This window comes from Bombus vancouverensis, chromosome 12 (genome assembly GCF_051014615.1).
Source record: "Bombus vancouverensis nearcticus chromosome 12, iyBomVanc1_principal, whole genome shotgun sequence".
NCBI classification, from domain to species: Eukaryota; Metazoa; Arthropoda; class Insecta; order Hymenoptera; family Apidae; genus Bombus; species Bombus vancouverensis.
Genome location: NC_134922.1, coordinates 7,136,427 through 7,160,528, shown reverse-complemented (window position 1 = coordinate 7,160,528; position 24,102 = coordinate 7,136,427). Strand labels below are relative to the sequence as shown.

The 24,102-nt window shown below is 28.3% G+C and overlaps 5 protein-coding genes across 10 annotated transcripts; 3 read left to right on the top strand and 2 right to left on the bottom strand.

Annotated features, from left to right (window-relative positions):
• LOC117155430 (serine/threonine-protein kinase 16) lies at positions 1-2,644 on the top strand. 2 transcript variants are annotated; one of them, XM_076623565.1, is made up of 7 exons: positions 1-259; positions 543-777; positions 866-1,070; positions 1,138-1,292; positions 1,368-1,502; positions 1,572-1,604; positions 1,738-2,644. In XM_076623565.1, the coding sequence occupies exons 1-7, from the start codon at positions 150-152 to the stop codon at positions 1,804-1,806; spliced, it is 942 nt and encodes a 313-aa protein (XP_076479680.1). In that variant the 5' UTR covers positions 1-149; the 3' UTR covers positions 1,807-2,644. The 2 variants fall into 2 exon arrangements, with proteins under 2 accessions (XP_076479680.1, XP_033187253.1); XM_033331362.2 differs by having other exon boundaries at positions 1,572-2,644.
• Positions 2,593-13,121, top strand: ATPCL (ATP-citrate synthase). Of its 3 annotated transcripts, XM_033331338.2 has the most exons (12): positions 2,593-2,730; positions 2,811-2,870; positions 8,331-8,685; positions 8,764-8,957; positions 9,036-9,346; positions 9,493-9,811; positions 9,893-10,325; positions 10,405-10,730; positions 10,807-11,326; positions 11,419-11,724; positions 11,824-12,241; positions 12,324-13,121. In XM_033331338.2, exons 3-12 carry the CDS (start codon positions 8,344-8,346, stop codon positions 12,413-12,415), a joined length of 3,261 nt encoding a protein of 1,086 aa, XP_033187229.1. In that variant the 5' UTR covers positions 2,593-2,730; positions 2,811-2,870; positions 8,331-8,343; the 3' UTR covers positions 12,416-13,121. The 3 variants fall into 3 exon arrangements, with proteins under 3 accessions (XP_033187229.1, XP_033187227.1, XP_076479672.1); XM_033331336.2 differs by lacking the exons at positions 2,593-2,730; positions 2,811-2,870 and adding an exon at positions 5,576-5,732; XM_076623557.1 differs by lacking the exons at positions 2,593-2,730; positions 2,811-2,870 and adding an exon at positions 7,956-7,974.
• On the bottom strand, positions 12,323-16,686 carry Tango9 (transport and golgi organization 9). Of its 2 annotated transcripts, none has more exons than XM_076623564.1 (8): positions 16,541-16,686; positions 15,388-15,485; positions 15,179-15,326; positions 14,757-15,104; positions 14,558-14,642; positions 14,318-14,476; positions 14,097-14,251; positions 12,323-13,999 (listed from the first exon to the last, which is right to left on the bottom strand). In XM_076623564.1, the coding sequence occupies exons 2-8, from the start codon at positions 15,462-15,464 to the stop codon at positions 13,832-13,834; spliced, it is 1,140 nt and encodes a 379-aa protein (XP_076479679.1). In that variant the 5' UTR covers positions 15,465-15,485; positions 16,541-16,686; the 3' UTR covers positions 12,323-13,831. The 2 variants fall into 2 exon arrangements, with proteins under 2 accessions (XP_076479679.1, XP_033187250.1); XM_033331359.2 differs by having other exon boundaries at positions 16,435-16,685.
• A 742-nt stretch (positions 16,687-17,428) lies between these two features.
• LOC117155420 (integrator complex assembly factor Brat1) lies at positions 17,429-22,363 on the top strand. Of its 2 annotated transcripts, XR_013059693.1 has the most exons (11): positions 17,429-17,911; positions 18,064-18,369; positions 18,435-19,075; positions 19,140-19,352; positions 19,503-19,811; positions 19,886-20,084; positions 20,144-20,316; positions 20,387-20,484; positions 20,552-20,813; positions 20,875-21,452; positions 22,164-22,363. XR_013059693.1 is itself a non-coding variant. In XM_033331339.2 (10 exons), the coding sequence occupies exons 1-10, from the start codon at positions 17,743-17,745 to the stop codon at positions 21,388-21,390; spliced, it is 2,886 nt and encodes a 961-aa protein (XP_033187230.2). In that variant the 5' UTR covers positions 17,429-17,742; the 3' UTR covers positions 21,391-22,363. The 2 variants fall into 2 exon arrangements, 1 of the variants encoding a protein (XP_033187230.2); XM_033331339.2 differs by having other exon boundaries at positions 20,875-22,363.
• Positions 21,422-23,188, bottom strand: LOC117155431 (uncharacterized). Its single transcript, XM_033331363.2, has 2 exons — positions 22,973-23,188; positions 21,422-22,899 (listed from the first exon to the last, which is right to left on the bottom strand). The coding sequence occupies exon 2, from the start codon at positions 22,816-22,818 to the stop codon at positions 21,967-21,969; it is 852 nt and encodes a 283-aa protein (XP_033187254.2). The 5' UTR covers positions 22,819-22,899; positions 22,973-23,188; the 3' UTR covers positions 21,422-21,966.
• Positions 23,189-24,102: the final 914 nt, after the last annotated feature.

The window sequence follows — 24,102 nt, the reverse complement described above, 5'->3', positions numbered from 1 at the left end:
AATTATTTATGAACAACTGACGTACAATAATCTAACTTAAACTGATCACTAATCTCAATAGTAACGTATGTGTTGTGTGTCAAGATGTTTGCATATGAATAAAGATAATACATCAAGTAGAATCTTTCTTTTATTATGAATAACTAAGAATGAATAGCCTTGGTTTAAGCTTGATTTTAAAAATGGGCTGTATATGCTCAAAGGACACAATAACGATAAATTCAAGAAAATACACGGTTCGTGAACATCTTGGAGAAGGGTAAGTCTAACCATGAAATCAAATGTTATATATTATTCTAAAGCTTATCTATTTATGCAAATTTTATATAGTGCCTGTGGCCTTTATTTTAAAATACTTTATATCATATATTATGCTTGCATCGTTAAGGTAAGTTTTGTTATGTATCATTTAACCTAATTCATGTCACATTTGCGCTGTATGAAAATTAATTTTTCTAAGTTATATGTAGATGCATTTAATTTAATAATGAATATCATAAGATATTTTCGTTGTTTGTAATATGATTTTAATGCAATTTTAGTGGATTTAGCACTGTACTCTTGGTAGAAGATATAATGACTCACAAAAAGTATGCCATTAAAAAGATAATTTGTCATGGATTAGAAGATCAGAGATTAGCAGCAAAAGAAATAGAATACTATAATCTTGTAAAACATCCAAATATTATAGAATGTATTGATTCTACCTATAAAGGAACAGCAGATCCTATTGCTAATGCAACAAGTGAAGTATTGATTGTTTTACCATACTATCATGTAAGTCATTCTTACATTAAAATATATATCTTAAGTAATATATTTATCAACTTTGAATGAATTAAAATATAAATGTTTTTATTCTTAGAGAGGTACCCTTGCAAATGAATTGGAAAGACGTGCTAGAAATAAGGATTACATGAGTGCAGTAGATATTTTAAATATTTTTTTACAAATATGCGAAGGTGTAAAAGCATTTCACGAAACAACTCCAGAACCTCTTGCTCACAGAGATTTAAAGACTGCGAATATTGTCCTTGATGATGGAAATACTCCCATTTTAATGGATCTAGGTATATTTAATTTATTATAATATTCAGTAATAAACAATAATTATTAAATCAAGATTGTCTTCTGCAGGTTCTGTAGCTCCAGCCAGAGTTAAGATATGCGGTTCACAAGCAGCACAAAGTTTACAGGACTTAGCAGCTGAAAGATGTTCAATGCCATATAAAGCACCAGAATTATTCAATGTTGAAAGTTATTGTATGGTAGATGAACGAACAGATATTTGGGTAAGATCAATAATTCTTAATTCTAAATATTTATTCTTAATTCTGATATATATTGAAACATATATATTGTTTCAGTCATTAGGATGCATTCTTTATGCATTGTGTTATTTTAAATCGCCGTTTGACGCGGTATATGAAAGGGGAGATAGTGTTGCTTTAGCTGTAATGAGCGCAAATATTACATTTCCAGAAGATGCTCCATATACGGAGGTACAATAATACCTAACTGCAATTATTAGACTTTCAAAAGTTTAACGTTTAATTCCTTTTATTTTACAGGAAATGCAAAATTTGATTTTATCAATGTTAAAGGTAAATCCTATGGAACGTCCTTATATATACAGTGTTATAGAAAACGTACAAGATTATATCTCGAAGTTAGAAAACAAAGTATAATCATGTAAAAAGCAATAATTTTAATGTTTATTTAAACATTTGTGTACAGGCAATTTTTTATACATACGTAGTGTTTATTGCCCTACAAAAAGAGAAATGCAATATTCTAATGCAATAACACAAAATGAAAGTTTTAAACAGAACAACTGGAAACAATTGCATTACTTCGATATATGACTTTGATATATTTCATTCCTGAAAAAGAGAAGTAAGACATTTATGAAATAAGAGAATAACTTTTTCAAGCAAGCGATTTATATACATTTTAAATATGTAAATATCATCATTTTAAATTTTAAATAATGCTCTAGATTTATAACACATTTATGTAGTATTATTGAAAACACAAATACGATAATATATGTTAATATATATAAAGAATATAGTTAACTATCTAATTAGCTACCAACTTTTACATATAAGTTGACTTAAACATGTATTACTTTATACACTGCTGCAAATCAAGCATTTATTGTAAAAATACTAGGGGCCATACATTATTTAAATTCAGAGATAAGGTATTGTTCTCAAAGTAACAATCACTTAATGCAAAAATGTTCATAACTGTATATATTTTTATATATATAACGCAATGAATTTTTTTTTCAATTATGCATATTGAATGAAAATTTCTTGAAATTTGATCAAAATAAAAGCTATCATTGCTATGTATTTAGTGCTATAAATAATTATTAACGTCTTTGCATTTCTTGTTGGACGTTTTCAAAATTCACGTAACTAAGCTTATTGTATGCAAAACTCGACAACATATTTAATCTAAGATTTACGTGCAGATAGTGGTTGGAAGAATCGTACGATATGACGTATTACTGTTACGTCACGAATACGTCATAATAACCAGATAAAGTTTGAATATATTTGTATATCGTTAATAATATTTTCCATTAATTTGATGTAACCTTATCGTAAAATAAAATTTGTGTTTTATTAATTTATCAACAGAGCGATTAATACGGGAGCGTGAACAGTGTGATTTTGATCGTAAGGATGCATCAATAATTTTAAACCATACTTCACACCGGTAATGTCACTACAGTAATTTAAAGTAGTTTTTTTGCATGAGTTTGTACTTGAAGTAGACATCTCTGACTTGTTTTCCAGATAGTGAAGGCTTCCCAAATTACTTTTTATATCATCATCTGTGTGCACAGATTGCACTTCGTAAGTAATTTTATATGTATATATATATAATATATATAATATACATATATATTATATGTATATATACATATATACCGAAATAAAATTTTTATTACTTTTCATAGTAACAAACTAACCTTACATAGAGCCCAAAGTAAGGAATTCTTAATTTGCATCAATAAAAGATCTAGGAATTATATCGTTACAAATTTAATAATGCATTCAAATAGGTTTCCAATTACTTTTTGTAATAACAAACTAACCTTATGTGAAGGTAATTTCGTAAGAAACATTTTCGGTAACAGAAATTTAGCAATTTAAGAATCTTTGTCATTAACGTATTTACAATATTAGAATCGAAAATGGATTATTGAATTGACACTAAAAATAATAGAAGTGATTCTTTTTCTTTTTTATCCGATGTTAAATTTGTTATGCAAAGTATAATTTTTATTAAACATCAAGATAACATAACCTTAGTTTTTTATAATTTTGGAAATAGTACAATTTCTTTATCTATTAAAATCATTTTAAAAAATGTTACTTTGTACTGAAATGTATAATTTATATAAATGTTTAAACAATCTAATATTTCATAGGTTCTAAGCACGATTTTTGTGTGCTTCCTTTTGTTATATTAAATTATTGTAAGGATATGATATATTCAAATTTAAGTCTTATCGTGACGTAGCAAATGCTGATGATTTACGCAAGAAATCTCGCGTGCTGCTATTATGCTGCCATTATCTGGTATTATGAATTTCAAGCAAAAAGCGGCATAAGTTTATCATAAAGGAATTATCCAGCAATTTGTTTATTAGATTTAACATTAGAAATTCTCATGTTTGTATATATACATCTTTATATACATTTTTTCTAATTTTCTTATCTTTTTTCCCGTTCTTTTTTTCAAGAATTGTCGTTAAGTATTATTTTTCAAGAGTCGGCAACTTGAAAAGGTCAAGGTTAAATTTCAGTTCATTGTAGGCGACGATCACAAGTAGAAAGATAAGCACGAAACTTTCATGAAGCTATTATTAGTTAAATTTGGGCTGCTTTTCGTGGTTAGGAATAATTTATAAACTTTCTTAGCGTCCTATAGACTACAGATATTCTTAGAAATGTAGATGTTCAGGAGAATTAATATTTTTATGCACACAACTGTAGAAATGAAATCAAAATAGATTTTTTTCAAATTAGATTTTCTTCCTTTTAAATAAGAATTAGAAATAAAAATAGTAATTTGTATAAATAACTAGCGTACGTAATTACTATACTACATATACGCACTACACCTGTTATGAAATTGCGTGTCAACGTTTGATATTTTGTAAGAGAAATTTACGACTATATAAGATTCTAATCAGAGTTTTCTACTGTACTCAATAAAGTTAATATAAACTACTAGATATCAAATTGTACAGTAGATTTATCTGATGATAAATTATTTAAAAAATCAATAGATAGTGATTTACTATTATTTTTTCTAAGTCGGTAACTTAAATAAATGAAAACGTGATTATTATGAAATAATCGCTAATAAAGCGATGCCAAGGTCTGATCGTAAGAAAAAAATTCGTCATATAAGTTCAGTCAACTATTCGTTTTTCGTTTTAATATACAACTAAACTTCGTAATTAAATCATAATTATTAATTAATGCATTAACTTATTCAATTCGCCCTTAAGTTTTAAATTTAATAATTTTCTTGTGTACTATACTAACATTCAAAGATTAATATTTTTTCTATATAAATTCATTAGTTATGGTCAAATCTTCTTAAGTATATACATATCTATTAAGTATATAATATCTTTAATGTATTTTTAAGTGCATTATACAGTTTATATTGTACAGTAATTTCTCGAATGATTAAATCGTGGATTAATTATATAATAATCAAAAGAGTCTAAAAACCTTTATTATCTGTCCACGTGGAGACCACTGATCGCGTTATAAGTCACGTGATGAATAGTTAATTCTCGTATGATTCTTGAATTTGAACATTATAATTCGAGCTGCAATATATGTAAAACGAAATCAAATGAAATTTATTCAATTCTCTAATAAATATTGCGTTATCATTTCGTAGATACACTCACAAGATTTTCATTATATTTTATAACCGCGAATATATGACACGTAACTTCCGTACACGTAACGATTTTAAATTTAAATGTATGTGAAAAAGAAAAATTAAAAATTTTCTCTTATTAGATAATGACAAATTAATAGATACGATATATCGATAAGTTAAAGAAAATTAGATATACAAATTTTTTCCTTTCCGATTATGTTTGAACAAGAGAGAAGTATGCTACTTATTAACTAAATGATAAAATATAACCAAAACGTATATGAACAATTGTTAATTAAATAAACAGATTAAATATTAGAAATTTTGTAAATTGGAAAAAAGTTTAGGAACTTCAGAACTTATAAGGTTATGAACTAAATGTTTAAATAAATTTTGTACAATTTTTTGTTCAAACTTACAAATGAATCTAACTCGCTAAATTTTAAATAAGTACTAAAAGAACTTGTCGCCATGATTACATAATTCCAAGTAAGGGAACATTTTTATATTCTAATCTTTAAATTGTAAAGAATATAACGCATGACACCGAGAAGAGAAAAAAGACACAAATGGGTTAATACGATCCGTGGGAGAAAAAAAACAGCAGAATCGTACGATATCTTGAGATATCGTCAGCTTTTGGTCTTACATATGCGCGCAGTGTCACTTTGAACATTCAGTCAACCGCCAGCGGTTTTGCGTGGCAGACATTCTATGTTATCCTTTGAATAGGTTACAAAATTTAGTGCGACAAAATATCAATTTTTTAGTCTACATAACATTTGTTTAATAGGTGGAGCGTAAAAGTGAGTGTAGTTTCATTTTGTAGTTCTTTTATTATATATTTATTTTTCTGTGATTTCATCAAAAATACACTAGGCAATAGGAATATATTCAAATTTCAGTTCATCATTTTGATGAATAGAAACATTTTGTAGTATTTATATAATTTCACTTAATGTAGGCTCATCAATAAAGTAATATAGACTATTGCAATATAGAAAATGAAAAAATAAAATATGATGACGTGAAATACCATGTAGTCGCTAGTGTCAAAGTGAAAGTGTTTCTACGAGTTTCTCTTACTCTCCTATATTTTTATGCGATCGTTTAGATATGGACTTCTTGTGACGGATGATGGTCTTAATTAGATTTTCATGATTGGATTAATGAAATATTGAAGTCATTATGTTCAGTATTGCCTTGCTAAGTGACTGCTAGTTGGGACCGAATTTGGTCAGTTAGCAAGGGAAGATATATATCAGGAATTCCGCCTCGACATGAAATAGATAGGTACAGACAGTGATACTCGATAACCTTCCCGAGATACCAAGTTTCTAAACTCAATAGATTGTTACTTTACTGGAAGAGTAATATAAATAAAATAAGTAAATTTTTTAGAAAATTTGTTTAATTGAGTGAATTTGTAATAGAAAATTATTAATTATATTGATTTCTTAATCTTAAATAAAAATTAGTTCTTAGCTTCCTATTCGAATACTTATAGAAATCTTTTACGAATATACTATGTGTGTTATACGAAATATCCTGAAGTTTTGTTAACGTTGTAGTGAATAGACTGTAAATTTTTATGCATTTATGGGAAATTTGATGGTACAAAAATGCATAGATAATATGCAATATGAACAAGTATATAAAATGTCGATTGTATAATGCTATAGTTTTTAGTAGGTGGGACAATTTTCTACTTAGATTTCATTTTTTAAATTATATTTATAAAAATATAAATTTGCACAAATATCCGTAATTTATAATTATAGTAATGAGATTCGACTATCATGATTATGTTAAAGTCTGAAACGAATTTGAAAATGTACATACAGGTCATAGCATATTTAGTGGAAATACATAATTCGTAAAGATCATACAAGTATTTAAATATTAAATTATTCGTTACATTAATAAGCTGAAATATTCAGTGGAACCATCTGTAACATTTATTATATATTTATGATATCTGTATTCATACTATGTACTAATTTTTTATTAAATAAATTTGCAAATAAGTTTGCATTAAATATTTTGTAACTTTTATATATACGTATATATATTTTTTGTAGATTTATTTCACATTTTATCAATATGTTTTTATATAAATGTTTTATACAACACACAAAATACGTAAAATATAAATAATATAGATAAAAGATTTCTGTAGTGTAAGCCATTCTATTGCAGTGCTTACTGTTAAAATAACGAATTAATAGAGCTTATTTTAAATTATAATATCGTTTTTGTATACATAATTTAGTATAATGTATCGAATAATTAAAAAATGTTTATCGTATGCTTCTAGTTAATCTTCGCAAAAATAGTTAAAAAAATTTACACTTTGGAAAAGTGGTATGATTAGCGGCGGTCAGTTAACAAGGCACTAGTATATTTTCTCTTTTGCAAATCTCATTTGAAATTATAATTTTTCTAGTTGTTCTTGACTGATAGTGTCTATCTTGCTCATATTTTACATCAGCATTTTAGATTTTGTTTAGAACGTTCTATGTAACGTTCTATATATAAACTTTATAATTACGATCTTCTAGAATAAATTATAATTGATAATTATCTGTATATTTCATAGATTGGAGAAGTTCACTAAATATTTGTTACATTCGAGTTATTAAATATATTAAAATCTTCTGCTTTTATCTATATTGTTAGGTATTATTATCGTTATCATATCATTGTTAGGTATTAAAATAGTAAGTTTTTTATTATTCGTAATTTTTACATTACAGTCTGATGGATTATATCATGTGTTTTATTATATATGCCAAGATGTGAATGTATTGCAGATAATATACTTCGATGATTGTGTAACTTCGAATGGTTATTGACAAAAACGCATATATTATTCAAAGTATATGACGTAAAATAGAGAACGATTCGAGAAGAGAATATGACTTCAAATTTTATTTTATAATTGTTTATTACATTGAATTTGCCGATATTTTAAGAACTTTTACTAATTCTTCCTAAATTAAGGAAAAATATTAGAATCGTTTTTTGTAAATTTTTTCGTGAAAAAAGGTTGGTTTATGATAAAGTTAAATAGTAGTTATACTATTTAACAGTAAGTAGTACATTTAATACTAGTTATACTATTTATATACTATTTCAATAAATCCCTTTTTATGGTTTCTGTAATGCAGTAAGTCGACTTTTTCTTACAATCGTCCAATTTAAATTCTCGAAGCCTTATGAAACCAAATATTATTTCATGTATTTTTTTTGGAAACGTATACTATAATTTACCTGAGTTTCGAATTTTGAATAATAAAATATTTTCTTTAAGCACTGAAAGCAAAAAGCTATTTGAAATAAAAGCTTAAATTTTGTATGCTTTATAATAGGTTTCCATTAATATGCTTTGTATTTATTTTTAGGAACTCTTAAAAGATGTCAGCGAAAGCAATTCGTGAAGCAACTGGAAAAGATCTTATTAATCGCAAACTTCCTTCTGGCACAAATACAGTGAAATGTCGGTTTGTGACCATTACAGAAAACACAAATTGGACAGACATTGTGAATGAGCATCCATGGGTCCAAACTGAAAAATTAGTGGTAAAACCAGATCAATTGATCAAACGGCGAGGAAAGCTTGGACTAATTAAAGTGAATGCTGATTTGGCTGCCGTAAAACAATGGATTGCAGAAAGAATGAACAAAGATCAACAAGTGGGGAATACAACTGGAAAACTGAGAACATTCATCATCGAGCCTTTTGTTCCTCACAAACAAGTAAACTAATAGGACTAGACTACATATATATACTATATAAACTAATGGAACAGATATTAATAGGGCTTTCATTTGTAGGAAGAAGAAGCCTATGTTTGTATCTATTCCCACAGAAATGCTGATACCATTTTATTCCATCATGAAGGTGGTGTTGACATTGGGGATGTTGATGCAAAGGCCTTGAAATTAGATGTACCTGTTGGAGAAGAAGCACCAGATCGGTCTACTATAATCAATAAATTATTAATACACGTAGCAGATGACAAAAAAGAGTAAAAATATGTCCAAGTATATTATCTTCTCATTTTGCATACACTTCTTGGTAATGAATGTTCATATTTTTTTTTCAGAGTGATTGGCAAATTTGTAGAATCTCTATATAAGCTTTATGTTAACTTATATTTCACTTACTTAGAGATAAATCCATTGGTGGTAACAAAAAATGGAATTTATATACTTGATCTCGCTGCAAAGTTGGACACAACTGCGGACTTCATCTGCAGACCTGACTGGGGAGATATCGATTATCCACCACCATTTGGAAGGGATGCTTATCCAGAAGAGGCCTACATCGCCGATTTAGATTCTAAATCTGGAGCTAGCTTGAAATTGACTATTCTTAATCCAGCTGGTCGGATATGGACAATGGTTGCTGGCGGTGGTCAGTAGAAGCGCACAGCAGTATCATTTACGTGATTAATCGAGTTTATTCTAACAAAATTGTGATTGTCAAATCGTTTGTTTTATTTCAACAAAGGTTTGTCGCTTTCGGTTGCATGTTTCATTTTCTAATCACCTCTCTTTCAGGAGCATCCGTGATATACTCGGACACTATTTGCGATTTGGGAGCCGCGAATGAATTAGCTAATTATGGAGAATATTCTGGTGCACCTAGCGAACAACAAACTTACGAGTACGCAAAAACCATTCTGAGCTTGATGACAAAAGAAAAACGGCCAGAGGGGAAGGTATTGATCATTGGTGGTGGTATCGCTAACTTTACAAATGTAGCTGCCACTTTCAAAGGTATTGTAAAGGCACTACAAGAGTATCAGCCTAAACTCGTAGATCATAACGTAAAAATATTCGTAAGAAGAGCGGGGCCTAATTATCAAGAAGGTCTAAGGTATAAATACATTTAAATAATGTGATTCTAATTATCATATTTAGCAAATATTTAACAAATGATTTATATGTCGAATTCTAGAATTATACGTGAAGTTGGTAAAAGACTCGGCATTCCCGTTTATGTATTTGGTCCAGAAACTCACATGACAGCTATATGCGCGATGGCATTAGGCAAAAAGCCAATTCCAGATCCTGAAGCACAGGAATTTTCAACTGCAAATTTTTTGTTACCCTCGGGACAAGATGTAGGTCCTTCAGCTCCCTCTGCTAGTGCTTCCTCTTTACCCACTAAACAGTCTAAACTAAAAGCAAGCAACTCTGTTGACGGATCATCACACAAACAGCTCTTTAGTTGTAAAACCAGATCCATTATCTGGGGAATGCAAAATAGAGCTGTTCAGAGTATGTTAGACTTTGACTTCATTTGTCGTAGATCTGAACCATCCGTAGCTGCCATTGTATATCCTTTCACGGGTGACCACAAACAAAAATTTTACTGGGGTCACAAAGAGGTATAATTTAAACAATTGTTTTCATTTTATTGAATGAAATTTGTTGAAAGTATAGTACAATTTCTTTTTTTAATGATAGGTACTCATTCCTGTCTATAAACAAATGAAAGACGCTATGACTAAACACACAGATGCTGACGTTATGGTCACGTTTGCATCCTTAAGATCCGCATACGAAAGCGCTGTGGAAACCATGCAATTCCCTCAAATTCGAACAATTGCTATTATTGCTGAGGGAATACCTGAAAATATGACAAGAAAGTTAATTTTAATGGCGCAACATAAAGGCGTTACTATCATTGGTCCAGCCACAGTTGGAGGTCTCAAACCTGGTTGTTTCAAAATTGGTAATACCGGTGGAATGATGGACAATATTCTTCATAGTAAACTTTACAGGCCTGGCAGGTACCACCATTGTTTGTTATATTACAATATTCTTTTTCTCAAATCTTGCTTTATACTAAGAAATTGTTATTTTTAGTGTTGCATATGTCTCTCGTTCCGGAGGCATGTCTAATGAACTAAATAATATAATTTCCAAAGCTTCTAATGGAGTATTGGAAGGTGTTGCAATTGGTGGAGATCGTTATCCAGGAACAACATTTATGGATCACATTATACGTTATCAAGAAAATCCGGAAGTGAAGCTTATAGTACTTCTTGGTGAAGTCGGTGGTGTGGAAGAGTATGAAGTATGTCAAGCACTGAAAACAAAGAGAATTACAAAGCCATTGATTGCTTGGTGCATCGGTACCTGCGCCAGCATGTTCAAATCTGAAGTACAGTTTGGTCATGCTGGATCTATTGCTCATAGCAATTTAGAAACAGCTTCTGCCAAAAATGCTGCATTAAAAGAAGCTGGTGCTTTTGTTCCTGACAGTTTTGATAGCTTAGGTGACTTAATGCAGACTGTTTACAATAATCTTGTAAAAGAGGGAGTGATAGTACCTGCACCGGAAGTTCCTCCTCCCACTGTTCCTATGGATTACAGTTGGGCTAGGGTATGTTTAACTATTGCATTATTAAATTACATATTAGTGTGTATACGTATGTAAGCATCATGAAGAGCATCCTCAACTTAATTCTTTTTTAGGAACTCGGTCTGATACGAAAACCAGCTTCATTCATGACCTCGATATGTGATGAACGTGGCCAAGAATTATTATATGCTGGAATGCCTGTAACAGAAGTTCTTAAGCAGAACGTAGGAATTGGTGGTGTAGTTTCATTATTATGGTTCCAGCGATGTTTGGCGCCAATGTATTGTAAATTTCTTGAAATGTCTTTAATGTTAACAGCTGATCACGGGCCTGCCGTGTCAGGGGCACATAACACTATTGTTTGTGCAAGAGCTGGTAAAGATTTAGTTAGCTCTCTAGTATCTGGTCTTTTGACTATCGTAAGTATAAGAAAGAAATTTTATACTATGTTATTCACTTTTGTGTATTACTTTCATGTAAGAAATAATATTAATATTTGATAAAAATTTTAATCACAGGGTGATCGTTTCGGTGGTGCATTGGATGGTGCGGCTCGTATGTTCTCTGAAGCATATGATGCTGGATTACATCCACAAGAGTTTGTAAATAATACACGTAAGAAGGGCAAACTCATAATGGGTATTGGTCATCGTATAAAGTCCATAAATAATCCAGACATGCGGGTAAAACTCATTAAAGAATATGTAATGGAGCATTTCCCTGCCAGACCGTTGGTAGAATATGCACTGGAAGTTGAGAAAATAACCACGAGTAAGAAGCCTAATTTAATCTTGAATGTGGATGGTATAATTGCTTGTGCTTTTGTTGATATGTTGAGGAACAGCGGAAGCTTCACAAGAGAAGAAGCACAAGAATATATCGAAATTGGTGCTATAAATAGTTTATTTGTTCTTGGTAGAAGTATAGGTTTTATTGGTAGGTATTCTTTGGCTTAGTGCAATAATGTATAAAAAGGTATGCACAATATTCAAACAATATAATTATTGTATTATTGCAGGTCATTACATGGATCAAAAAAGGTTGAAACAAGGTTTATACCGACATCCTTGGGATGATATTTCTTATGTATTGCCAGAACAATATAATTGAATTCATCTTCCATTTACATTGTTTGTCGTAAAAGCATAATAAATGTTGCGTATTCATTTAAGAAATTTAGATAGTTCTGATGGTTATGTCTTACATGTTTTGCTCATAATTGTGAGAAATTAGAAAAAGTACCACGTATGTTTGGTTTGATATTAAATGTTATAATATCAATGCATAAGTGAAAGCTCTTGTATGATAAATTAGTTTTCCTTATCGCTAGTCGGTTATATTCGATATAAATGCGATTTTAAACTTAAGTTGGTGGTGACCAGAACTTAGATATGAATACGGGAAACAGAAAAAATTAGCCTTACAAATAAACATTCCATAAAGCATTTGTAATGTGGTCAGAAAACAGAACTTGAATTGAAAATATTTTATAATCGCTGATTAATGTGCAGTACATTACTACTTTATTTTTCATAATTATAATTCATGGAAGATTATAATTCACATAATCTTTTCTGGTTTATAAAAATGTCAATATTATTTTATTTAGAGAATGTTATTAGGTATACGTGCGTGCTTAATCATGCGTACTTGTATATCATTATTACATACATATGTATATATGTATGCATATATAAACATGTGCTGTATGCGCATGTTACATATGTGTATATGCTATGTTAACAATTTTTTGCACAAATTAGTTTATCACGTATATATAAAGTATGTAGGAAATAATAAATACATGTGACTTTAAGTACTATCCTTCTCTTTTAATATCTTACAAAATTTAATATCTTAACTATACATAGAATATAGAAAATAAATGTTCTACACGCGTATGTTTATTAATAAGTATGAAACTTATAAAAGAGCAAAGCAGGTAGAGTAACAAAACTTATTCAATTAGACTTCAAAGGTGGAAATTTCAGTTCAACTATTTATGAATACTACGAAATAAGGAGAGCAGAAATATATCATGAAGAAACAACTTAATATTTCCTTGCAATAATACATCTTTTAACACATTTTTTTACAGTAGTAAAATATATTTACGTATATGTATAAAATACCGTCATTTCGTTCAAAATACCACCTATAAGTAGAACCTTGAGATTCTGCTAAAAGATTTTGCTGTACAATGAGAATTTTGTTTTAATTAATGCAATTTTTCAGAAAATTTGTATAAAAATTGGGACAATACTTATTTTTCACATTCAACTTAAAAGATAAATAAAAAATTCGAGATTTTCTAACTATAATATACATTTTACAAAAATTGTGCTAATTAATTAACTTTGCAAAAGTACTGATTTTGATAAATTTAATGAATTTTGCAAATGAAACAAATTGAAAGCATTTTACATATTATTGTGATTGCAGACTTTACCATTAGAGAAACTATATAATAGTTCTCAACATCACAAAATAGTGAACATTAAAGTACACTTAAAGGGAAATATATCTTTATTGCGTTTCTGGAATATCATCTGCTGCTGTATTAATAATTCGCTCACGATCAGTTGGTGGTGGTTTATGACGGCCTAAACGATATCTACATTTTCTTAGTAGTTGAGGAATAATAACGTTGTTGTAACAACACATTCCAATGAGTAGTACAATGAATCCAATGAGCTAAAAATTAAATAGGTACATGTTCATATGTAACTTGATTTTAATTTTAGATGATACAATTTCATTATGAACAGAAAAAATTAATTATGAAATTTACCTGTAAATAATGGAAGGCTTGCCATCTAAATGCTAAAGAGAAAGCCCATATGATAATTGTTCGAACACTATCTAATATCATCCTTGTTGTAGCACCAATTTCTTTGGTAATACTAATACCAGCAAAGTTAAAGAAAGCTATGCTGAATGATATACCTGTACGAAGATCATTTAAAAAATAAATTTTAATAAATAAGAGTAAATATGTCTATATATACTAACCAACTATAGCCATCAGTAAATAACCACTATTTCCAATCTGGATAAATGCATCTTTAGTAGCTTCAAGGGTTCCTTGCGAATTGTCAGCAAAAGGAGGTGGGACATGTATAAAGTTAAGGGGAATCATTATAATGCATATAGTAATGAATCCAAATATACCTAAATAAAATATATGTTTGTTAGAATATATTTTTATGTACTAGATATTTCAGAAACTTGTATATCAGAAACTTCATAAACCTTCCCAGCCAACTGCTTGCAACGCTGGTATATTTTGCCCTGCTATGAACTTTTCTTCTATGACCATTTGAACAGCAATTATTACCTATGATAATAATTGTTATGCAAATTAAAGTAATTTTATTATAAAAATATGTATATTAAAATATAAAATATACAATTATACAAAATATATAAAACATATAAAATGAAGTTTTACCTGTGCACATATGATAAGTAAATCTCCAGTTAAAATAGAATTTGTGCTGACATCTGATTTTTCCATAGTTATGTCACTAAGCCCAACGAGAACTAAACCAATTATAACCATTACTATACCTAACCATTCCCTACTAACCAGTTTTTTATTAAGAAAACCCATTGAGAGCACAGCAGTGAATATTATAACAGCACCACGAAACATTTGAAAACTACTAGCATATGTCATATTCAAGCCGACATACATAATAGAAGTAGCACATGTATCACATAAGGCAGGAATCAGTAGAATAAAAGGATTAAATACATGTGAGCCTTTAGTTAACGGATTGCTGTCCACAGAATTATCCTTTAATATGATAAATTCAATTTTAGATATTTTCTATTTAATAAATATATGTATATGCAATGAAAGATGCTTACTCCTCTGCGACTATAATAATGATAAAGGACTTTAAATACTAAAAGACACATCATCTCTCCAATAAACATGAAAGATGATTGCATAAAAGGATGATTAAAATGCCTAGGTTGACCATTTTCATCTGGTACAACTTGTTGATCTGCATATCTAAAAATATAAATTTAATTACTCATAATTTAATAGTTTGACAGTTAATTTATTTACATACTTTACAGATAAAGTATTGAAAGACCCAGTAACAACCATTAGTGCTGCTAAAATACATTGATAGCGTGTCCATGCCATTTTTAAATAGTTCTACAATCTCTAGAAACAAAAAATTTATAAATTTATAAGAATTTATTTACAAGATATATTTATAAGAAACAGTTATACATTAAAATTATAGTGATAATTCAAAGATATTTTAAATAATGATAGTGTATACAACGTTAAATTTATATCTGTGATTATTAACTCAATAAAAATGAGATAATGTGATAGTATGCTTTCAAACAACAAAAGAATGTAAATGCTTATTCTCAGTAATGATTAAATGCTTTCATGAATATAATCATGAAATATGTTTCCTACAAACTTAATACTTTTAATTAGAGCATCAAAAAAGGATTTATTTTAATGTAACAATATAATTAAAGATAACTTTCATATTTTAAAAAAGATATATATTTATATATTGATATTGATTGACAATTGTAGAAATTTCATATCTTTATATTCATAAACAATATTATAAAATCAAATTCTTTTAAATTCTATTATACAATGATTACTTGAAAATTTAAGGTACGTGTACTAATAGGAAATAAATGATTCACGATTCATTGCACGAAGATAAAAATTTACAAATGTCAAACGGAAGACGAGCAAATATTTTTATTACTACAGCACAGCTCACATCGTACAATAATTTAAGGATAAATTAAAATCATATCATTTATTCCAAATAAGTAAAAATTGAAAATATTGAGATTTTCCGAAAATAAATAACGAAAAGCTCATAAACGTCAGATTACATCTTTCAACAAATAAGAGATTATTATAATATTGAAATATAGTTATTACCCAAATAATTAAGATATAGATAACTTTTATGATATAGATTCCTAAATATATAACAGTAAATACGATAAAAATGATAATTTTCAAAATTCTTAAGCCACAGTTATATGTATGTATAAAGTGTAAAATTAAGTGCATTTGTCGTTAGAATAGAATTAGTGAATAATATTTTGAATTTTTAACATGGTATTACCACTATTATAAATTATAATAAACCACTATTATAATTTATAAAAAATAAAGTAACAAATTCGAGTTCATTGCACAGAAATGATAAAGGCACGATAAATAGACATCACCAGAGAAATGGTGGAGGTAGCACTGTTAACTGTTCTCACGTTCACGTTACTCAAGGAATAATCTGAACATATCAATCTCAGCATTAAAGGTTCTCAATTCCAATAATTTTCTATATTTTGCATGTTAAGCACGCAATAATACATTTGTAAATATTTCATTCTGTTATAATTAGACTGCGGAATAATAAATAATTCTGAAAATATTTAGAAGTTGCAAGATATTTGACGCAATATATATATTTTGTATACATACACATACATATATATGCATACATATGCATACAGGTGCATTTATATATTATATATTTTGCAGAAATCATACAAATATTTAAACAGGTAATCATCCACAATATTAACAAGTTTCAGTATTCAGTGGGATCATTTTTAATACTTATTATATGCTTCAGATGACTATTCATACTGTATATTAATTTTTTATTAAATATAAGATTATATTATTATGAGATTATATATAATATAATATATTATATCATATATAATATAAGATTATTAATTTAGGGTAAATATTTTGCAACTTCTAAACACTTTTACAATTGTTTAATAGTTTACCAATATAATTATGATAATTGAGTGTCGTTATGGCGCGAATGAAATTTTAAAATATTTCGTATAACCAAGTATAACACACGTAATGTGTTCATAAAAAGTATACGAATACCTATGTACGTATTTTTACAAGCCACTCTAAGTTTTATTTTTCGAGTGAAACGTATAGAATAAAATATTAAAGGAAAAAGAAATATATTCTAATTATACACTTTTATAATCCTAGGAAATAAAATATACTCCTATAATGATTAAAATTTGTTTATAGTTTTGTTTGTTTGAAAAAAAAGATATATTATTATTCTACGATAAATCAGAGATACAATTACTGATAATTTGAAAAGCCCGCTAAAAATAAACAAGACCACTAAATGATTGCCCTATAAGTTTGTTGGAAATAGTTCTTTATTTCGGGCCATGCAAGTGTTCAGTTATCTGTAAATCGTTTAATTAAGGAATCAAGTTTTTATTTACATACCTGATTTTTGAGTTATAAAACGCAGAAAATATGTGAGTGATAGAAATAGTAGTTTGCTGTTCAAAGCAATGGATGATAATATTATGTGCGTATTTTGAAATTATCAGTGGACAAAAAAGCATGAACAGAAAGTAAAGAAACTAAAAAGAAACATTTTATGTCGCACAAATATACAAAAATTTCATATCAAAACATAATGTCATCGTTAAATAGTAATAAAAGATTAACCGAAGTTTTGCAGCTATTTCTGTTGCCTAATTATAACATTGTGTCTACTACCTATCTTGATCTTCTATTATCACACATTTCCGAAGATATTAAAGAGTGTAAGAAAACTATTTTATAAATTATATCATAATGCATAGTAAAATTATTATAAAGAATTCGTTTTTTAATCTTTGTTATGTTTATTCCATTTTTATTCATTGTATTCATATATAATTTATATTTCATCATGTATTTTATCATTTAATTCCAGGTGACACAAATAGTTATGAGAATTATGAATTGTTTCAAAAATGGGTATTAAAAGCACTGCACACTTGGAGTTCTGAGTGCCTTCCTTCCCAACCTATAACTATATTTACTTTAAAACTTATAGGATTAGTTTCACATAATGAATTAAGGTTTCATTATTGGCAGTTTAAAGACGTGTACAACAGATTATGTGACATATTTAACCTACGTAAAGATGATTTACCAGTATCTATTAAAATGGCTTATATTACAATGTTATCTAATTTAATCAAACATAGAAGTGGTAGACAATGGATTATAGATTCTGGTAAGTAATATGTGTTTTTTAATGTGTATATAGAGTTATAAGATGATAAAATTCGTATTTTACAGATGCTTGGAAGGATGTTGTAAAATATGCACATTGGAATCACACGCTATATGTTACTCGTGAAAGCCATAAATTTTTGTGGCTTTTGCTCTCACATGAACAACAAAATGTTAATTTTTGTAAAGAAGTTATTTTAGCAATGGCAGCACCATTGATAACGAATAATTTTGACACTCAAACATGTCAAGTGCTGCAAGATAATTATTTGGAAGAAAATAAGCTATTGTGTACCACGCTAGATATGTTAACCAGTATCATTGAGAATACACTGTTTGCAGATATGGATAATACAATACCTGAATTATGCCAAGAACTCCTTGATTTAGAAATGAGAGTAAAAGCACTGTTTGAAGCATGTATTAGTACAAAACTTTTATCACATATTCATAAGCTATTTGTTCTATGTTTGTTCATTCCAATTAAACAATTCATTAGAGGAGGTAAAAAAACAGAAACAGAAACAACACTGAAGTTCTACACTGAATTGAATTATATATCTATAATGCTTCTCTCCAAAGCATATGTGGTAGAATTAGTAAAGACAAACAAATTTTTAATGATATTTTGGAAAAAGTTACAATCATTGCATGAATTTTCTTTCAGTCAGGAACATAAGTTTGAACATCAAGCTATATCTATAATGGTGAGTACTTTGCTTTTTATACTTTCATAATGGTAAATAATTCAAATATTTTTTCTATAAATAGATTATGCCTTTGGCTTTATGTATTAAACATACATATAAAGATTCTGATATTTTTGATATGTTTCTTACCAAACTGTTTGATGTAACATGTACAGCTGTACAAAGATTGGGATACAATGTAAGGGATGCTGTACTTAAAAATGATGTACCTGTAGCACAGATTGCCAAAGTTGATATTGACATGCTTTTAGAAATAATGGACATCATGGATAGGGTATGTGCAATGAAAATTTTTGATAATAATGTTATAAATTATTACCAATATGTTGTTTATAGTTATATCTAATAATTCCATATATATGTGTATATATATATATATGTGTGTGTATATATATATATATATATATATGTATTCTCATATCAGGATATTGCAGTTATTGTCTTTCAAGCAATGTGTCATGTCCTAAAAAATTGTGTGCCAGATGCATGCAGTGAAACTTTAGATAGTATGACTAATGCAACACATTTGGAAAATGGACCAAGGAAACAAGTATATAAGTTTCCCTTAGAAGGGGATCCCATAGTTGATCATCCTACATTATTATCATCACTTTTAAATGGTTTAGCAGTCATGACAGAAAAGTTTAAACTAAAATGGCAAGAATGTGTAGAAACTATATGCTTGTTGTCATTGGCTCAAGAAATTTTAAATCACCCTGGAACATTGCCTATAGTAAGTTTAGATATATTCATCATAAGATGGTTTATAATTCGTGCATTATAAATATGCTTGAATATTGTTTTCAGATTTGCGTGAAAGCTTTAAAAGTATGTAAGTTAGCAATTCAGAATTTTATGCCGCCTGATTTAGTACTGTTAATTGAAACAGATAGTCACATGAACGAAATTGGGCCAACATTGTTTAAAAGATTACATGATGTCAACTGGGAAGTAAGGGATAGTGTACTGGAAGTTTTAAATACTATAGCTATAATTTCAGAAGACAGTAAGTAATCATTTATGAATAATGTTATTTTCATATGTAATATGCGTAAATATTTGTAGAATATCCGGCGTTTCAAGAATATTTATTGGCAAATGAGTTTCTACAGCTAGCAGTTGAAATTAGCAAGACAGACAGTGAAAGCTATGTTCGAGCATCTGCTTTAGTTTTTCTTTCAACTACTGTTCGTATAAATAAATTATGGAAAGAAAAATTATCGCAATTTGATTTACCTGTATGTGTCATTAAAAGGTATATAATTTTCGATTAATATTTGATAATAAAACTATATTCTTTTACTTCAGAATACTGCAATAATGCTACTCAACAATGAAAGCGAGGCCATAGTCAGAAAGGAAGCAGTAATTCTACTGAAGGAATTATATGTACATCGTAAATGGTCGTGAGTAATGTTGTGCAGCACTGCTGTCAGTCATTTCAATATCATTGATAGAGTAATTATTTTTTAGGAAAAATATTATTGATTCAATGACATTGACAATGGCAAAAACTGCTGTGCTTGATCTTCATTGGGAAGTAAAGATAAGTGCTCTCGAATACTGGAATCACGTTATAACATCGCATTTGTCCGATCAAGGTGTACTCGATGGTCATTTTCCAAAAGTAACGTTTTCAAAAGAACACAGGAAAATCGTATCTTTAAATGAAACTGAGATAAAGCGGAGGCTCAATAAAGCACTAGATGAATTAGCGAAACAAAATTGCTTGAGAGTAAGTAGATCTACATTACATAATTCTTAACCAATTAGTCACATCTTGCATTGCATTTTAGGTCCTTTTGGTTACTCTAGAAGACAGTGATCTTGAAGTATGCAAAACATCAGCAGCTATAATAAACAAATTAAAAGCATTCCTTTTGAAGTATAAACTTAATGAACCTTTACCAGCATTGCCTCTACCCAAAGATAGTGCCACTTTAGATACCTCTTATGTTAAGTACGAACCACCGGATAATGTTGCAAGTTCCACTTGTGAGATGCTTAGTAATTCTAATAATGTGATAGAAGAAATTCTAGATGTTAATGATGCAAATCTACTTGCTTCTATATACAAACATTCAATAGAAGCCGATAGTAAAACGCAAAAATCAGAGGAGAAAACATTTCAATATATTCCTTGTGTGACTAGGCAAGTTTTTCTTCAAACAATTTTTGATATGGACATCACTGCATATATCGAAGAGAAAGAGCGATGGTTGACCACATACTCCACTAGTTTTGATTCAACATTGGATGATATATTAACAATGTACAAAAAAGGAGACGTTAATTCAATGGATTGCTATTAATCATGAATAATGTGCCTTATAGATTGCACAAAATAAAAACTCAGATCTTCTACATAAGTATGGTATGCACCTTTTGTTCTTACATTACTTTTAAATTTATAATTTTATGAGTTACATCACACCACAGTTAAAATAAGATCATGTCATAAATTTTATAATAAAAATAAGATTTTATTATAAGTACATTTATATATTACATAGAAACATTTATAATAGGCGTTTTTCTCATAGAATTTGAGTAATAAAAATAAAACGAAACTTTCATACAGTGCTTATTTATGCAGCTGATATAGAATAAAATGAATGAATACTTATGTATTTAATATATAAAGAAACATATTAAAATTGTTATATAAATTGTTTATGCTCATTTATATAAAACATTGTTTTTGTTAATAAAAAGAAAATACAAAATTTTGTTATTTATATTCATATTACACACAAACATAAATCTGGAAAGTAACAAACTTACAAACTAATCAGATTTCATAATAATATAAAAAAACATTATTTGTATTATTTGTACTTCATTCAGTCTTTATAATTTTCCATATAACTAAAAGACATATATTATGTTTAAAGAAAATTTGCAATGTCAATTTGCTCTGGCTGAGAGTAAAGATTTTTTCCATCAACAGACATTTCTTGTTCATCATCACTCACAGTAATAATAGAATTCCAAGGAAAGTTATTACATGATGAATGATATGTCAAAACATCTGTATCTGTATTAGTGCTAACTACTTCCAATGCTGTAAACTGTTTTTTTTCAGTATTTTCTATTGGATTTGTTATCTTTGGTACAAGGAATTCTTCATTAATAGTTGTATTAACGCTGGAATCTATATTATTCCAAAATGAAGTTGTTGCTGTTTCACAAGGCTCAGTCTTTACTTGTTTCACAGTTGTATTCTCTATTCCTATAATTGTATTGATTTGCTGTAACATATTTCTTATATTTGTCTCTTCTGCACCTGTTTTATCTTTTTTCTTCCTTCCCCTATGCTTCTTCTTATTTAGATCAGTGCAAAGACTTTCAGTAATATTAAAAAATTCTTCATCAGTTATTTCTTTTCTTTGATACAATTCACGTTCCCAAGCAATAAACTGACTACAGTTTATCGAACAATTATCATGAGTAAATTTTTTTGGTGAATTAATTGCTTCATTTTTATACTTATATTTTGGTTCAGGTTTAATGAAAACATGATTGTATATATTTTCATTGTTATTGTTATCACCTAAATTTATAGGTTGCAAATATTTTTTTTTTGTACATTTCATATCATTCAAAACTTTAAAGCCTTGAAGATTAATAATAGTTTGTGATAACTCTATTGGATTGTGATGTTGGATATGATGATTATGTAAATCTATGACAGTAGCATTTGGATGCTGACAAATAATGCATTGGTAGAACACAGACATTCTGTAACTATTGCAATTCTACCTTCATAAAGTAAACAATATATAAAATGTTAAGAATAATATATCTATCTTTTTGGTTACCTATTAATAAAATCAATATTTCATATATTTCTAAATACGATAGTTAAAAAAAATAATGCACTTAGAGATTTACCTTTAAAAGATCGTACTTATGAGGTTATATAAATATCCAATAGGGAGATCGAAAGAATTATAGATCACAATATTTGATTATACATGAACATAACACTTATCGCGCAATAAAATTTTATGTAAATCATATAAAGATTAAATAAGTTTATTATATTTTACATGATATTGTCTATTGGACAATAATGTCATACATCCACGTGAAGATCTATGATACTATGTCAATATAAGTATATATATGTCTACATATGCATAACGACATGTAATACGTGAAATAAAATACATGCAGATGTGGAAAATGTTATCATAATATATAATATAAAATGTTTAAATTAAAAAAATTAACAATTTCCTTTAGTGCAAACGAAACTTAACATTCTATGTTTCATATAATATCAAATCGTACAATAGATCAACAAATCGATGGCTTACTGCACAAAAAATGTTCGCTTTTAGCGTCTTCGAGAAAAACAATTTCAAGAGATTAATTTTTATTTTAGTATTTTCGAGAAAAACAATTTAAAAAATTCAATGATTCTTTATAGTTGAATAAACACTTCTTGCATTGTATTTATCTTTATCAATGCTATTATAAAATTGGTTGTAAATTGTGCATTGATCCTTTTGAAGAACATAAAATGACAAAGGTGAATCGTGGTTCTTGAACATATCTTTCTATATGTATGTACTAAAAAAAAAAAAAAAAAAATGAAGAAAATATAATTTTTTACAAATTTATGAAGTAGATACAAATATGATTTTTATACATAAAAGTTATTTTATACATAAAAAAGCAATCAAGAACTATTTATTGCATATGAAAACTCAAATTTCACAAAAAATGGACATGCAATATTTGTGCAACAAGTTGCCGAGATATAAATTGAAAATTTTTATTTACATAGTACAACATAATACAATAGATTGTACTTTTTTGGAGAAAGGTTAACAACAAAAGATCGTATCATTTATTTTTCGATTTTCGTTTATTCACCGGTTGTTATATAAGGCGGCACGTAATTTCTTCTAGTGTGACGGTCGATTACGTTGCGATAAATGAAAGTATTACACGGGACATTTCGGCGTTGGTGTTATAAATAAAAAAATGCAAAACTTAAATAGCTGACGATTAAA